We start from the raw sequence: 18,259 nt of genomic DNA on the forward strand, positions 1-18,259 counted from the left end.
AGCTCTATAATTGCTCGTTGTCTGTTAATATTTTTTCCCTTTGACTCTTGTTTATGCTTATGTATCCTTTTATATAATTATTATCGTAAAAAGATGTGAAGAAAGCACGAGGAAAAACACTAAGAATGTGGTCTCTAGAAAAGTATAAAAAACCTTATAATATAGAACTTCTAGAACTTACATAGTAAAAATATACTAGGTATCTTCTTCACAAGTTTCTATCATATTTTCGATGAAACGATAAACTAGTCTAGCTAGTAACAATAGCATAGATTCTAATATAATAGTGCTGTAAAAATTTTCAACATACACAGAGAGGCAACCACGCGTTAACCTTCCCAATTCGCTCTGTTACGCGCAATAAAATCGTAAGGATTGGATTCAATGTCAAGGACAATACACATATATTTAACAAAAACCTATTAACGGTAGATATGTTTGTGAAATTTAAGACTTACATAATTTACTGTAACAAATTAAAGACTAGTAATGAAATTGCTACCTATGAAATAATTAAATTTTATTACTAAAACTTTGTATTAACTGGAAAATAGATCAATATTTAACTGACTACGGTGCAATACAAAGAAAATCGTATATATGTTCTTATTAAAAAGTTAAAAGCAAATATAAGAATCTTTTGTTTTCCATGACATTCAGAATGTTTAATTAGTGCGTGTCTGACGCGCACTTGGCCCAATTTTCCAATTAACAACAGTTGGGTTTAGAAAACACACAAAATGAAACCGAATTCCACTATCAAAACTTTTTTTTTTCTTACTAATATTATAAATGGGAATGTTTAGATGGATGGATGGATGTTTGTTTGAAGGTATATCCGAAACGACGCAACGGATCTTGATGAAATTTGGCACAAATGTTGAACATAATCTGGAAGAACACATTAAGTTTTTTTAAGATGCGCGCGGGCGGAGTCGCAGGCGACAGCTAGTAGCTACAATAAATTGCACTTGCAAAAATTATCACAAGATAATATAATTAACGCCTTTTCAAGGCACAACACATCTTTCTCTAAACAGTTTGGCAATGACATTTTAAAACATGTGCGTGCGAATAAAATCAGTCCATATCTTACTAATCATACTAATATTATAAATGCAAATGCTTGGATGGATGGATGGATGGATGTTTGATTGAAGGTATCTCCAGAATGGCTGCATGATTCCCGCTGAAATTCGTCATAGAAGTAAGACAAAGTTTGGAAGACACATAGGCTACTAATTAAGTATTTTTTTCACTTCACGCGGACGGAGTTGTGGGCGACAGCTAGTTTTAAATAAATACGTTTAATTGAAGACATTTAATTAAAGTTAAAATAATAGAAATCAATTAGTTCGATTTAGGTCATTAACCCAATCTGTAAGATCTCGTTACAAAGTTCCCTCGCTTACGATAATATGCAGATTCCTTTGACGAGATTACGAATAACATTTCAAGTGCTAAGCAAATTGTTGAGTTTCTCGAAGAATCACATATTGAGAATATTCACTTCAAAGTAACTAATTTGCATATGAGTGAGTTAGTTGAGTGTTACTTTAAATGTCTTGTAAACTTGAAAAGGAACTTGAAGATTTTACTATTAGATTTCATAATACAAATAAATAGTAACATTTTGAGTTAATTTAAGCTACTCTATCTTGACTGCCTGAGTGAAAAATATTTTAACGTTATATCTCCTTAGGAAATTAACAGAGCAATCTTTATATGCATTTTAGATAGCTAATTAAGTAGTAATCATGACAGATTTTGAATACATCTTACTTTAATATTATAATTGCGAATATTTGCATAAATGAATGGATGGATGTTTGAAGGTATCACCAAAACAGCTGTATGGATCTCACTGAACTTTAGCATAAATGTAGATCATAGTCTGGAAGAACACTTAGGCTACTAATTAAATTTTTTTATTACCGCCCGTCCAGAGTCTAGTTTTCAGTAATGTCATATTTTTTTGTAATAATGCCTTTTTGAGTTGTTGTTACTTAAAACCTTTATTTTAATAGATAAGTACATAAATTATTTGTCTATGGTATCCTCTGATCTTTAGTTTCGATAGCAATTTGTATTCGCGTACGTTAGCGAAGATTTGTAAAGGTCAAGCAAACGGAATACCGTGTTTATATTTTATCGTTACATTAATACCTGTATTATGTAGCCTTTACATTGTCGTTGAATAGATTGTAATAAAACAAAACAGTTATGGTTTACTTACACTATTAGGTATTTTAAAACTCGTTAGTTTCATTAAAATGTACTTGCACTCGCCCGAGACTCCGTCCGCGCGAAATAAAATGAAACATGAATCAATAGCTTATGTATTCTTCCTGACTATGTTCTATATGTATGCCAAATTTCAACCAGATCCGATCATCCGTTCTCGAGATATCTTTAAAAAACATCCATCCTTCCAAACATTTGCATTTATAATATTAGTAAGATTAATACTAATATTATGTAGCCTTTACATTGTCGTTGAACAGATTGTAATAAAACAAAACAGTTATAGTCTACTTTCAATATTAGGTATTTTAAAAATCGTTAGTTTCTTCATTTAATGGTGTACTAAGTTTATCGATGTTTAATCATGATTTAACTTTAACTCTTCTGATTGAAGCATATAGCAATGATGCTATAAAATGTTGCAGTATATGCTTATTATGAAATAAGCATATACTGCAACATTTTTATTCTTAGCAGTAAAGTACTAAATTATAATTATAACTTAAATTTCATAGATTAAATTGAAGTTTTTATAAAATGAATTGTCGCGACTCATAGTAATTATTAAGTGTAGTGTAAAAATTTAAGAGTGAATTTTTTCGCCAATATCCTGCTTTTGCCATAAAAAACTGTACGTATTTTTAATCAGGTATAGATTTTTTTTTAATTTTATGACCCGGTAACATAGACCTTTAGGTCATTAATCAGGTATAGATATTAAAGTTGTCAAAGAATAAATAACATCATAGATTAATCGTCGTCATTGTATATTTTTTAAGTCTTGTATGTAAAAGATTTAAGGAAAGGCTTTAAAATTAACATACTCATGTCACTGTATACTGGTTGTTACTACACTTAACACGTTGATGTATTCTTTGACTACCACTACGAATTTTTTTAAAGGAATTTTAATTATTTATCTTGTTTTTCGCTTTCATATTATTACTAGCTATTCGTTTACAATGTCGCCAAAGCGATGTAAATAATAATATGGGTATAGCGATTGATATTGGTTCTAGAGCTTTCTAACGATAAAAGTATTTTCAAATTTAATTTAGTAGTTACAGACCTTAATAGCTTGAACGACATTTGTGCGTTACATTATTAAATTACTACAAATTTATTTTTTTATTTTGAATCTGTATCTATTTTAATATAACGCTGTATATTTTGAGACGTATCATGATTGAAATTAATAGAAAATAGAATAATAATTAAAGAAAAAAAATAATTATTAAAATCATAATGTTAAATATTCATTTTACTAAGACGCACGTAATTTACATGGAATAAAACCTTCTTCGTTTTGATGATTATATTTTAACACTGGCACTTTATATTTTTTTTTCTAATTTCGCGTTTTCTTTCGAGATAGCGCGTTGAAGCGGCGCCGCGCGGTGCACTACTGGCGACTCTCGCCCACTGCTCGCACGTGGAAAACCGACCTGATATAACTGTGACCATTACACACTAAACGAATAAGTACTTTGTTTTTGTTTGACTATTTTATGTCTGGGAAAATTTATCCTAGTGAAAGAACTCTTTCATTTTGTCTCTGTTCCTCTAAGGATTCAATGTTGTATTTTTAATGACATGGAAGCTACGTAAATTATTTCAAAATTAACAGTACTATTAATAAAGCAAAACTAACAAGGCGTAATAACAGATATATAATTTCTTTTGTAAGTTGGCGAACTTTAAGTAGATTTGGATTCCTTTAGTGTTACGAAATTCAGTAGATTTTTTGACAATGAAATCTAAACAAAAAATATTTAAGAAATCGAACTGTGGAACATTGTAAACCTAACATACTTAATGACTTTTCATTATTTTTTGGATGTAAAAAGTATAAAAATCCTTAGTGTGCTACAATCCTAATACTAATGCATTAAACGTCATAAACGGATCCAGATTTAGTTTCGTAAAGCTCCCGTTGTATCAGATAACTTAACTCTATTGAACTCTCCCTTTCCCATTTAGAGCGACAAATATTTATATGCAATATTCTCTCCAACGTACCCATAAAACTAAAAGCTGGATATCTTAAGCTGTCTTTGGCTATTAATAGCTTAATTTTCATATATCCCTAGTCCCGTATAATGTTTTGCCAGGAAGAGAACATTAAGCCGTCAACTATTTATTAAGACATCAATTTAAGCGCCGTGTAACTCCTTACTATACATTTATGCCAGCGTTGTCGCTATATTTTACAGACTTACCCATTCGTTGTCACCTAAATCGTTCATTAACATAGCAGCGCATTAACCGTTAGTTTTCATTGCTAATTACTAAATACAGATCTCAATAATATATATAGACAAGTAGAGTTTCATGTGTTTTATGTTAATAAATGTTTTTTTTTTCTTTATTAATAGAGCAGATAAAAATATTTAAGATCACATAGTAAATTATAAAAGTATCTTCGTTTACAGAAAGGTTATAAAAAATTAGCTTTTGTGGACGTTTTGGATGATAGCTTTTTTAATTGTACTTCTTACTAATATTATAAATGCGAATGTTTGAATGGATGGATGTTTGTTTGAAGATATCTCCAGAACGGCTAAACGGATCTCGATGAAATTTGGTATACACATAGAACATAGTCTGGAAGAACACATAGGCTACTTGATTTTTTTTAATTCCGCGCAGACGATGTGGCGGACAACAGCTAGCTTACAACTTAATGTTAGCATATTAAACTTAATTTTCTTTGATTACTTCGGGTTTCTTTCATAGTGTATTTCTTCACCTTTCATCCGTATGACGTAGGTTTAATAGGTCAAGATTAGTAATATTGAGAGCGGTACAAACGAAACACTATATTTATTTATAGATGAACGTAAAACGGCTAAATCAAAGGCAATATAATATATACCAGTTGTAAAATTATGTTTGAAAAACATCGCGTTATTTAAAAAAGATCTTTTAGTTAGGTTCATAAAAAAAATACCGCAAATATATTAACAATTATTGCATATAAATCAATACCAATAACTATAAAAGTAGATTTTTTTTATTTCACAGATGAAATGTTAAATTTATTTTCAAAGCGTTTTTACTTGCGACTTTAATATACTTTTTAGGGTTCCGTACCTTGAAAGGAAAAAAACGGATTTATAGGATCACATTTTTATCCGACCGTCTATCAAGACCCTTTTTCTCAAGAACGCGAGAAGGTGTCTAGCTTGAATTTATTTCTTATCACAATAATAAACATAATACCTTTATAATATTTCCCGTAGGTTTCTAAGACCAAGATTCCCGTTACAAATATATTGTAATCTCCGTTTCATCAAAGATGACAGGGATGATTATATGTTTTATACCTAGATTTTGGTTTCTAAAATCAACGGTTAACTAACTTTACAATTGACTACAATTATCTGAATCCTTCGCATTGATTCAAATCTATTTAAATTTTATAAACCGTAAAGAAATTTATAGCATCTACTAAATTGGTGAGTATTTAAACGTGGTGGAGATACACCACGATGGTAGCGGTCACGTTGATATGCTGACTCTACCGCAGAAATAGTACGTCACAAAATATAACGTAGATATGTTCAGTTGTATTTATATTACTTTTATGATCCTGGTGACTGAGTTTTCCTCAATTTTATGCTCTTAATTTAAAATGCTTTTGTGTGATTGTGTGTTACGCGTAAGAGATTTTTTATCATAGTATCAGGAACTAAAAATTTGGTTAGTCGTTAGTCGTATTATTATTTTTAAAATTTATCGATCATTAATACTTTATATTAAGACTAGCTTTCGCCCGCGACTCCTTGCGCGCGCAATTAAAAAACAACATAATTTGTAGCCTATGTGTTCTTCCAGACTATGTTCTATATGTATGCCAAATTTCATTGAGATCCGTTCAGCTGTTCTAACCAGGAAATGCAGATGTGTTACGGGCCTTTAAGAAATTGTATGCTCGCTTCTTGAAGGATCCTAAATCGTATTGGTTGCTGTCTGCAAACTGAACGACGCGTCAGACAAAACTATGCAGCGTTAATTTGACTCAAAAATGTTTAAACAAAAGTGGTACTAATTAAAAAGCCAATTTAAATGAGACAATTTTTAAGCAATTTTTATCTATCAGAACGTTGTCTGCACAATTAAATAATTAAAACACTGATTCAATGATGTCATTCGCCGTATAATATTTGGCAACTGATTGTGTGTCAAGTATGAACTGTGGATTTCAACTGTGGAAGCACTTGAAAATATATATTGTCGTCTCTATTTTCATATTGACAATGAAAGGGACGATAATATTCAGCAATAGAAGTCACGACAGTGGAATACTACGGTTATGTGTAATGAATGTGTCACTAACTCGATTAATAGTGGTAGAGCCCGCTTTAACATCTTCGCACGAATTGGCCCGGCTCGCCCGATGAAATACCACGACCACACAGAAGACAGGCGTCAAATCGTAGCAATTCCGCGTTTCGTCGATAAGTGTGCGTCCCAAAGGCCTAATTTAGCCCTCTCTCTCTTCCCACCCTTTTTCTTATAAGTAAAGGATGGTAAGTGGAAGTAGACTTTCCGAATGAGAGGAGGCAACGAATATGCAATTGCGTATGTTTATGGGCAACGGTCACTTCGCTATTTAAGCGATTTCAGGTGGCCGCTCGCTCGTTTGCCACCTTATGATATAAAAAAATCTGTGAACGAGTAATGTTTTAAAATATTTTAACATACTGTCAGTTAGCACGCGGTTGCTGAGAGGTGACCGAATAATAGGATTATTATCCGCAGGTGGATGAAATTCAGAATGAATGTATATGTTGCTTTTTCGTTCGATATTACCAATCCATCCAATACTAATTATTGTTTCGTCTACAATAGACAAAACTTTATACAGGAGGCTCTCTTATAAAATTTTAATCTGCATTTTTAAATAGCAATAAAATATAATAAAAGATGTAGATATTTTAAAACCACTGACATCTTTTATAGCGCATATTTCAGCGTCGTATTTTCAGGAAAGCTTTACCTGTTGCTGTAAGCATTTATTTCACAGATAATAAATTTCATTTTTATCGTCGTGACATGACATGACATAATGAAGTGCGTAACAAGGTGTAGGACGCGACAATGTTATTGCTAAATATATTTTTACGATTATCATTTGTTTTAAATAATCCTATGTAGTCACTATTGCGCAAACTTGCAAAGACGGGATGCAAGAAATTTTTGATTATTTTTATATTTCGAATTGACAATAAGGTATTCAGTTATATTTAAGGATTGTAGTATGGTAAACAATCAATCAATACTTTGGGATAAGCCACATTTTTTGAAGCAAGTTACACTCATCATCATCAGCTCACTATACGTCCCCACCGAGGGGCTCGGAGCGTACCCTAAGTTAAGGGTGATTAGGCCATAGTCAACCACACAGACCAAGTGCGGGTTGGTTGACTTCACACATATCTTTGAATTTCTTCTCAGATATATGTAGGTTGCATCACGATGTTTCTTTCACCTTAAGAACGTCGGATAAATGTACATATGTATATCGAAAATCGAAAAACACATTGGTACATGGCGGGTTTCGAACCCAGGACCTGCAGATTGCAAGTCAAGTGCTTGACCACTGAGCCACCGACGCTCCAAGTTACACAAATGCAAATAAAAGCTATTTTAAATCAGTTTCCAAGTGATGCTATCTAAGCAACACATTAAGACATTCTAATCACGGCCAATCCTGTCTGTAATCTTTAGATAAACTTATATGGTTAATAGTAAGGAATGTCGGAATTGCCTCCTTTCTCGACATTGATGATCAACGTTACTAGAAGAGACACGACGGACGTATAGTGAATTGATGGTACATGTTTTAATAACCTTTATCATGACATAAACAAATGTATGCCTAAATAAATGCAAATATCTACTGAGAAGAACAATTGAAGACAGATTGAAATACTCCCTCGTATAATGTGGTAGTCATAAAATACTCGTACGTAACCATACTTTTACATTGAAATTTAAAAAAAACAAATGCTAGTTCACAATAACATCCTGTATAAAGTAAAATGAAGTGACATAGTAAGCCACATCTAGTTAAACTTTATCACGTCGCCCGCGGCAGTGAATCGTAATCACCGATCTATGGGCAATGAGCATACCGCCCAGCGCGTCACTAGCCACTATCCACTACCGCTCCACGATAACCTGTCACTACGGAAACCTAGCCGTATTCCAAATAAATCATGAACATATTAATGGTACCCCTTGGCGTATATTTATTACATTCAACATGTTATACGTTCAAATTGTTGATGTATACAAATTAAATAGACCATAGTGATTTATTTTACTCGATTCGCGATCCAATTTAGAAATATATTGACTACTAGCGGTCGCCCACGACTCCGTCCGCGCGAAATTAAAAAAATAGCATGTCTTCCAGACTTCATCCTTTTCTCCGTCGATTAATGGTAGGCAACGCATGTGCAATTGAGTATGTCTATGGGCAACGGTCACTTCCCTCATCATCAACCTGCCCTTATCCCTATCGAGGGTCGGCACAGTATGTACTACTCCTCTATACATCTCTATCAGCCGTCATATCCGAGTCTACCCCTTTCTTACGCATATCCTCTTTCACACAGTCATTCCATACTTTTTTTGGTCTTCCCCATACCCTTGTAGCCATCCACATTCAATCTTATTACTTTTTTGCTTATATCATCATCATCCCTCCTCATAACATGTCCAACGGTCGCTTCCCTATTTCATCGATTTCAGGTGGCCGTTCGCTCGTTTGCCACCTTATAATATATAAAAAAAGTTTTCATATCAAGATTCCATTGTATTTCAATTTCAACATCCACCAAAGTGATTAAAGATAAATTCAATTGTTTTAATCTCAGTTAATTATATATGTAATTTATAATTATTTTCTCGAATTAATATTTCAAAACAAATAGATATTTCTGCTGGGTAATTAATTTAATGTAAGATAAAGTTCAAAGATGGCGCCTTGGCTGCGGTTTGCGATATAAAGCATTTGAACTACGTACTTAAGAATTATAACGCAATTACTATTAATAGCTCCCATACCATTTAAGGGTCTGATGAATTTATTTTAGTACAATTTGTAGTTACTAAAATTTACAACAGCATTGCACCTACCAAATTGTTTACTGATACTTCACTTTATGAGCCCATTATCCCACTTAAAGTCGGTGCAACTAATTTTGTTTCATAAAATTTATTATTCGTAAATAATACTGGCGAGTAATTGCTTGAAGAAAATGGCATAGCTCAGAAAATTTTGTGATACTAATTAAGAGATTATAAAAAGTTACTGACGTCCTTTCATAACCCATGTAAGTAAATCTTATTAATTAAAAATTAAAGTTCAAATAAAGTTGTTAGTAGTTATAATTGTAATGCGTAATAACTATTGCAGTTATTAAACTTTAAAATAGGTTGTACAAAAGGACAACTATAACATATTAAGTGTGATCTAGGATTCGTGATGTTATTTTGTTTTAGTTACAGTAAGGATCTATTATTTTGCTATCAAGGCGAATATTTAGATGGATAAATGGATGTTTATAAGAAGGTAGCATTGCTGTAGAACATAGTCTGGAAGAACTCATAAGCTATTTATTCAGTTTTTATTTTTTAGCACGGACGGAGACGCGGGCGAGTGCTAGTATTATATGAAATAGTGTTTCAAGTACAAGTTAATTGTACGACAATAGGCTGTCAACATTGTCACGTAATAACTAACAATAGTTTAAATAATTTACGATTACGAGGCGACTGTCCTTGTCTATGGTACAGTTGCAACGATTGAACATTATAGAGCGGACAAGAGATTCATATTTACTCAATAGACAAATCATTTTATTTTATTGCGCCTACAATCGAAGTCCGATGACTGTGACGTGGATAAATACATGTGTTTGATTTTAAATATAAATGTACGGACGTCCCTAAATAAAAATATAAATGTATTATAGTTTTAGACATTATTAGTTAGAATCCTTTGGCGCGAATGACGCGCTTTCGCTACAAAGTCAAGTGTCAGAATAATTAGTGAGGGGACATAAATGTCGACATTTTAGTAAGGCTAGTGTTGCGCCGGTATACCGGCACATTGTCGGATTTTCTTCCTAACAGTATATATTGTCGCATAGTTATTTAATGGCCACTAAGGGAGAGCAACGTTGAAAGGGAATGGTTAATTGACTGTTGGTTGGTCCTTGCAAAGTCAAGAAATCTTTAGTTAAATTGGAAAAGGCGCTACAAACATGCCCAAATAAACCACAATTATCTTAATACGGTAATTGTGGATTACAGCAAATAATTCAAATATCTAATTGCACTTAAATAGACAGTTATGATAAAATATTCATATTTATAATATTCACATAATTTTATCAACAACTTTGCTTTGTCACGGCTTTACTGAATCGTGATCTAGTTTTAGCAATAGCGAATTGAGCACAGTTTGTGAATTAAATGAAATTAATTCGATGTTTTATATTCACATAAAATTCAGATTAAATGCACCATGACATTTTAAATAATTTCTATATCACTTCAAAAAATATGTTTAGTTAAAGACATGTTTTAACCCTTTAAATGCCGGTGAAGGATATTATGAACTTCAAATTGCTAATATGTTTTACCATAAATAATTTATCACTACGTTTTTTTCGGTACCTTCATTTCTTGGTCAAGAACTCATATTGTAAGCCGCAAAATAATGTTTTCAATAGCTACGATTCGTCTAAAATTTGCGCCGGACGTTATAATCACCGTAAAAAAGATTGACGTATAGTTAAGCTAAAAAAGATTTGTGACCCTATTTTTTTTTGTAGCAAGGCCCTTTGTGTTCTTCCCCGAAAGGACAGAATCATGATATTATCACAGATATCTGCTACATATGAAGCATTTTAACTATTACGGTAACATATATCCGTGTCAAAACTGGGTGCGTTTACCCTAACTGACTCAATAAATTATCATTAATTCTATCGGATATAATATCCTGCAAACTTGGCCTTGAAACTCGACAATAGGTTTATGTAACGGGCGTAACCAACATAAATACACATTTATTAAACACGATTCTCGGTAAAGCGGTCATAAATCGGAACAGCTTGAATAAATGAATATGCGAGGTTAACTACAGTCAACTGGGGTTTAATTACAAAGGCTAAAATTAAAAACTGTAATACGAGCGGACCTGTACCTTCCAACTAGTATAATCACAAATTATTAATTGTAAATACGATGCTGATAAAATCAATTCAATGATGTTAATTTATCGTTAATTGTCAGCTGGCGCTACTTAGCGTACGGTTGATAACTTTTGTTGCGCTTAAACCATTCATTGGATATGCATCTATATATAGACTAGTTGTCGCCCGCGGCTCCGTACAGGAGGAATTATAAAAAAAAATGGTAGCATATGTGTTCTACATCTATGTCAATTTCCAGCGAGATAAATACAGTCGTTCTAGAGAAACTTTCAACTAAACTTTAGTATTATTTTGTACTAAATCCCTATCAATACACGTTAAGTCGTTTAATATGTTGATTAAAAAGTTGTCTAACTTCAGTTTCAATCACTTAAATTATGCTATTATTCAAGAAATGATAAATTGACATACCTTACAAACTCCCTTGACACATATAGCCCTGTATCCCGGCTTGGTGCAAGGCGTGCCGTCTGCCACTATCCCGAGAGACGCGTAGAACTGTTGCCCAACGGGACGGCAGTTCAACATGCATGGTACATTACCTGTCGACAAAAGTAATCTATAGCAACATTTTAAAGATACACTGATATTGCAAATCTATACTAAGCGACTACCCTAAGTGTAGTAAGTCGTACGAAACTATAATACGATTCTGAGAGCGGCAGTTACACAATAACAGATACCATATCTGATAAATTAGGTTAGTCTATTTCAAAGCAGTAAGGACGTTGCCTCCCGCAAGATGAATCGACCTGGTCAATGGATGCGGACAGCACAGCACTGGGCATTGTGGCAATCGACGGGAGAAGCCTACGTTCAGCAGTGGACGAATCCTGATTAACAATGATGATGAAGGACTTTCGAGAGACAAAAACTTGGTTGGACAAAAATTGGTTAATAACCATTGCAAAGATATTTAAACTTACTTAAGAATTGAATACAATGATTGTGACAGTGTTTTTTAATAGTAAGTTACTAAATTATCTCGTATCGAGATCGCATATAGGAGATGATGTAAAAATAATGTGCCTATTATAAATCATAGTAACACCGATAGAGCAATTTACTATAACAAATGAGAGGTTATCGCTATCATTTATAACAGTCTTTCCCAAAGTGGGCGGTAACGCCCCCTTGTGGGCGCTGCAGGTCTCAAGTTGCGGGTTATAGTAAAAGTTTCGTTTAGAATTCTCCGTTAATATACATATATATGTCACAATAATTAATTAATTTAATTTGAAGTTATAGTGGTTTTTGAATATGTGAAAATATGGGGGCGCTAAAAAATAATTATTCTCAAAGTGGGGAGTAGACAAAATAAGTTTGGGAACCACTGATTTATAATATCAAAGGCATATAACGCACGGAACTTGTTAGGCGTAGGGAAATTTGTTTTACTAAATGCGCTCAGTTCAGCCCGCGGCCTCTCTCACGCGGACATTTTAATAGGTGGTTATAAACTTAACTTGACTCGTAATATGTACTTATAAAATAAGCATAATTCTGCTAGTTCCTGTAAAATAGCATAGAAAACATGACATACATTATATTTTTTTAATTTTAAACGATGTAGATTATGCAAAAGTCTTCCTACATTTTGAAAAAAGAAACAAGATTTTCAAATGCCAGAGTACACACTGGCAGAGTATAAAGTTCATAAAAAAAATAAAACAAAAATGTTGGTTAGTCAGTTTGCAGAAATTCTTTTCATGATTCAATCATCCGGAACAGAGATTTCCTATAGCTTATATATTATTATATGCTTAAAATATTCTTATTATTTTGTTTAACTATAAAGATTTTACCCACACTATTATGATTGATAGAAAAAGATTCTATTTTATAAATACTATTGTGCTCTATAATATTCCGTTTCTGATTATACATAATATATCTGTTTTCATAACATCTTATTCAAAGTTCCATAACTTATTATAATACTATTAATGTTTTGAAAAACATGTTAGAAATGTATCTATACACTAATCCAGGAGTATCCGCAAGTTTACTATAAAATCAAACACAAACGAGCAAGCGGCCGATTGAAATTAGCCGAAATGGCAAAGCAACCGCTGCTTATAGACGTCCGCAATTACAGATGCGTTGCCTACCATCTCTATTCATCAAATTTTAACTATAATTCTTGATATGTTTTTCCAAATTCAAATTGCTTTAAAAAATGATCTAAATGAAAATACCCTCTGTGTTTCGTCAGCTGAATATTTAATTGAACACAGTTCACAAACTCGACTCTTAATAATCGAAATTTAATAACAATTAATCAGACCCGTCAATAACCGATAGCTTGAATTTAATTTAACAGCTACAAGTGAATCATTGTACGCAAGCAGAACTGCATTTAATCGTTATAATTAACACATATGGTTTCAAAGTCATGGGAATTTGATTATTAAATTAACAACTTTATAGATAAACGATAGAACTTGAATCGAAATCAAATGAAACTAAACTCTGGAAGTTATGTTTTATTTTAATTGAGATGTATAATTACAAGACGAGTTTTGGTTAATACACTTTTGTGTTAATTTTATTTCAAAAAATAATATTCAAAGTGAAATGTAAAGAAAAAGCTCTCATGTACGAATCTTTTAACGATTTAAACTTTAATCTATTAATATAATCTATTAATTATAAAATAAACTTAGTAGCCTATGTACTCTTCCAGACTATGTTCTACATCTATGCCAAATTTCAGCGCGATACATAGAGCCGTTGTGGAGATACCTTCTAACAAACATCCATCCATTTGTTTAACTTTTCGCATTTATAATATTAGTAAGATATACGTACATACGTTTACGTTCTACTAGATAAAAAGAATCGGCAATATGCCACGACTTGCACATGCCTTACACATTTTACAAGCCGTTCAAATATAATAAATAGGTATATAATACATAGGTATCCATACAAATGGAGTAAGGTGCAATAGCATATCTTAGCAATCGACGGACCGATTTGTCTTATAGTCCGGCAACAGGTAATCAGGTAATCTAAACCATTTTACCATAATAATTAAAATCATGTTATCCATTTAATCAATAACTGTATGACATAATATTAATCACGCTATTTTAATTAAAATAACGAAATTCAATGAACTTTGTATCCAACTAAGGCAATCCCAGTACTACCAGTACAGTGCGAAGCAATTTATCTTAACAAGCAAGTACGGGTCGAACATCGCATGTTGCGGGACGCATCTTCATTTGATATCATTAATTCATTTATCTCAATTAAGTGATTACATTGGTGTAAATAAACTTAATTTATAGTTGTTCAAATTTATTGATACTTACTTGTTATACTAAGTTACAAATAAGTTTTCAGTATGGTATACTTTTTGAGTAGGTTGTGTCGAAACTTTCTCACTTAGATCAAAGTTTCGTTTGACATTTTATGCTTAATACCTTCTTTATAGCTTTGCTTTGATGTTTTGACTAGTTAGCTATTTTTTTTAAGGCCAACGTTGATCTTTTACTCCTTGAGAGTGATAAAGAGCCGTTGGCTGTGATGTGTTATTTACATGAAATATTTATAACATCTAAATTGATAAAAATACAAATTTTATGTAAGACTAAAATAACAATAAAAAGCTGAAGCTTATACCGTAGTTTTAAGACTAAATATAATAACTAAAGTAGAGCTAAAGACGACCAAAAGTATAGAATGTAAGTAGAAAATGAGTAGAATATTTAGCTAAATTAAAAGATATAAGAAAGACTCTTGTAGAGCTATAATCTCAAAATAAACTGACACAGATATCCGAGGCACAGGCTCGCGAGGCTGTACTACCATAAATTATATTAACTCACCATCAACATACGGCACCCAGCTGTAGAAGCGACCGTGGAAAGGTCTCCCGTCGTAAGCTGCGCATTGTTCACTGCGCATGTCTTGTAACTCCTCGCCGACAGAGCAAGGCTATTAAAAATATTCATTAATCTATTTAATTGATGAAAAAAATAATAAAAAACAATACACATAACTTATGACATAATTAATCGATGTCATCATAATCATCATTATCAACCTGCCCTTATCCCTATTGAGGGTCGGCACTATGTACTACTCCTCCATATATCTCTATCAGCCGTCATATCCGAATCTACCCCCTTCCTACGCATATCCTCTTTCACACAGTCATTTCATACTTTACTTACATACATTCAATCTCATTACTTTTTTGCTTGTATCGTCATCATCGCTCCGCATAACATGTCCAAACCACGCTTATCTTTTACTCCACAATTTCTCGATCACTGGCGCTACTTCCAAACTTCCTCTAATATACACATTTTTAACTTTATCTTTTCTTGTCACACCACACATCCATCTTAGCATACGCATTTCAGCTACATGCAATCTTCTATCATCCGAAACCTTGGTGGCCCAACATTCAGATCCGTACAATACGACAGGTTTTACGATGGACTTGTAGATCTGTCCCTTAAGCTTCATTGGTATTCTTGGAACAATAATCAATCGATGTATTCACTACAAAAGTAAAAAAAAGTCTAAATTTAATAGTCATGTACGGAATCTATAACTCGGATTAGACGGAACAATAATGGCGGAAACATTTACGAGGTCGTAAATTGGAACAAAGCGAGCGTAAAGAACTTTGATACTAATACGCTTCTCTACAGACCGTGTCGATTGAACAAATCATTAAGGGTAATGAGCCCGTAACGTAAGAATGTGGGAAATATTTGGTTTATGATTCAGCTTTACACACAGAAGTTATAAAACCGGTAGCATTTTAATTATAACTAACTAACCGTGAGTTTCTGAGACCAAAGTCCTCGTTTAAAACAGGGATGACGATATGTTTTATACAGAGATTTTTGGTGTCAGAAACCCACGGTTAGTCATCATCATCAGCTCACTATACGTCCCCACCGAGGGGCTCGGAGCATACCCTAAAGCTAAGGGTGATTAGGCCATAGTCAACCACGCTGGCCAAGTGCGGGTTGGTTGACTTCACACATATTTTTGAATTTTTTCTCAGATAAGTGCAGGTTGCATCACGATGTTTTCCTTCACCGTAAGAACGTCGGATAAATGTACATATGTAAATCGGAAATGGAAAAAAACATTGGTACATGGCGGGATTCGAACCCAGGACCTGCAGATTGCAAGTCAAGTGCTTAACCACTGAGCCACCGACGCTCCATAGTTCCATCCATGGTTAGTGTCATACGGTATTCTAGTGCACGAATTAGAAACATTACAAGTACTATAATATAATTAATTACTATGACGCGGTTGAATCAATGGATTAATAAATATATATGCAATTAATTAATTTATCAAGCGTACAATACGGTTATGTCCACGTTCCCATATGAAGATAGTATAATCCTAGGGATCAATAGACTTGTACTAAATACTAGTATAATAAATACTTTGCAAACTTTAGCTTGTAAAAATACAATAATGTGTGCTATTTTACAAAGATATATTATGGTTTATTAGGTATTTCTCTCTCTCCAGAATCGGTCCCTCATGCCTGAGGATCATGGTCACCATCAGGGTTGGTTCTGGAGTAGACGATTCGCTTAGGTATTACAACTTGTTAATAAAGATGTACATTCATTTGTTTTATTTATAACATTTCAACGTCTTACACTAGTGTTGCACTCGTGGTATCGTCTGCTAACACCGGGGCAATCAGCTCGTTGAATCCTCACTGAACCTTCTATAGTTCCGTTTGTGAGAATCTTACGTTTTCTGAAACAATTGATAAGTTAAAATTAAATATTTTACTCATAAACATAACTTACTGGAGTTATGCTACACCAAAAAGTATCCAAAAATTATTTTAAGTGAATTTCAACAGTTTTAATAACATACCAAACATATTAGCTGTCACCCACGACACAATTCCGGTGAATTAAAAAAAACCCTTATTAATAGCCTATGGTTCTTAAAGAATATGGTTTTCATCTACAAATATCAGCGGCATTTGTTTAGCTGTTCTAAAGATACGAAAGTAGAAAATCTAAGTTACTGTAGAATAATGTCTTAACATCATATGTATGTGTTTTATTTGATACACTGATAGTAAATGCAGTCACATAGTAAATCAAAAATCTAGTTAACAAAAATAAAACCGTTTAAAAACTGTTACTTTAATGTAGAATAGTATAAGATAAATTGTCTGTAAGGAAGAACTAGCGATAAATCTTCTTAATTGTAATTACGTTATAAGTTACGGGAAAATAATAAAAGCAATAGGACATGGTGCGGCGCAGCCAAAGGACTATGTAATATCAGCGCCGCTCGTTACGGAAAATAAGATATGTTGCACAAGGTGGGCGATGCTATAACTATGATATAAAAGGCCTTAGTTTGCTGATTCATATTTTTAAAAAGATTTCAAGGCTTACGTTTTTAGATTACATGTAATTCATTGATCGGCGACAGTAACTTAAAAAAGTTTGTGGTTTTTGGTTATAACAATTGTCACTAACGTTGAAGTTTGGACTTTTTAACGAATTTATTCATGGTAAAATAAAGTTAATTCTTAAAAAACATAATGATAATAGCAAAGAAGTAAGAATACATATAGAAAAAGTTTAGTTGTTGATTTTTAAACCAAAATTATCTGATTTATGCATAACAAAAATAGAATTATTTAAAATAATTATTTAAGTATTTTTGTTATCAATTTTAAATGAAATAAAACGTACTCGTTTTTTATCAATTACTTTAGATAACACAACAAATCTTAACATTTTTATAAATAAATATCC

General features: G+C 32.7%; 1 protein-coding gene across 1 annotated transcript in view; it reads right to left on the reverse strand.

Moving 5' to 3' along the window:
• LOC106114521 (ADAMTS-like protein 4) overlaps positions 1–18,259 on the reverse strand; it is a 53,836-nt gene that overhangs the window by 14,219 nt on the left and 21,358 nt on the right. Inside the window, exons 5-7 of the mRNA XM_013307765.1 lie at positions 17,132–17,234; positions 15,317–15,425; positions 11,892–12,022 (exon numbers count right to left, since the gene is read on the reverse strand). Of these exons, the coding sequence (XP_013163219.1) occupies positions 11,892–12,022; positions 15,317–15,425; positions 17,132–17,234 (343 nt within the window). The remainder of the gene's footprint in view (positions 1–11,891; positions 12,023–15,316; positions 15,426–17,131; positions 17,235–18,259) is intronic.

This window comes from Papilio xuthus, unplaced genomic scaffold, assembly GCF_000836235.2.
Source record: "Papilio xuthus unplaced genomic scaffold, Pxut_1.1 DF828142.1, whole genome shotgun sequence".
Taxonomy (NCBI): domain Eukaryota; kingdom Metazoa; phylum Arthropoda; class Insecta; order Lepidoptera; family Papilionidae; genus Papilio; species Papilio xuthus.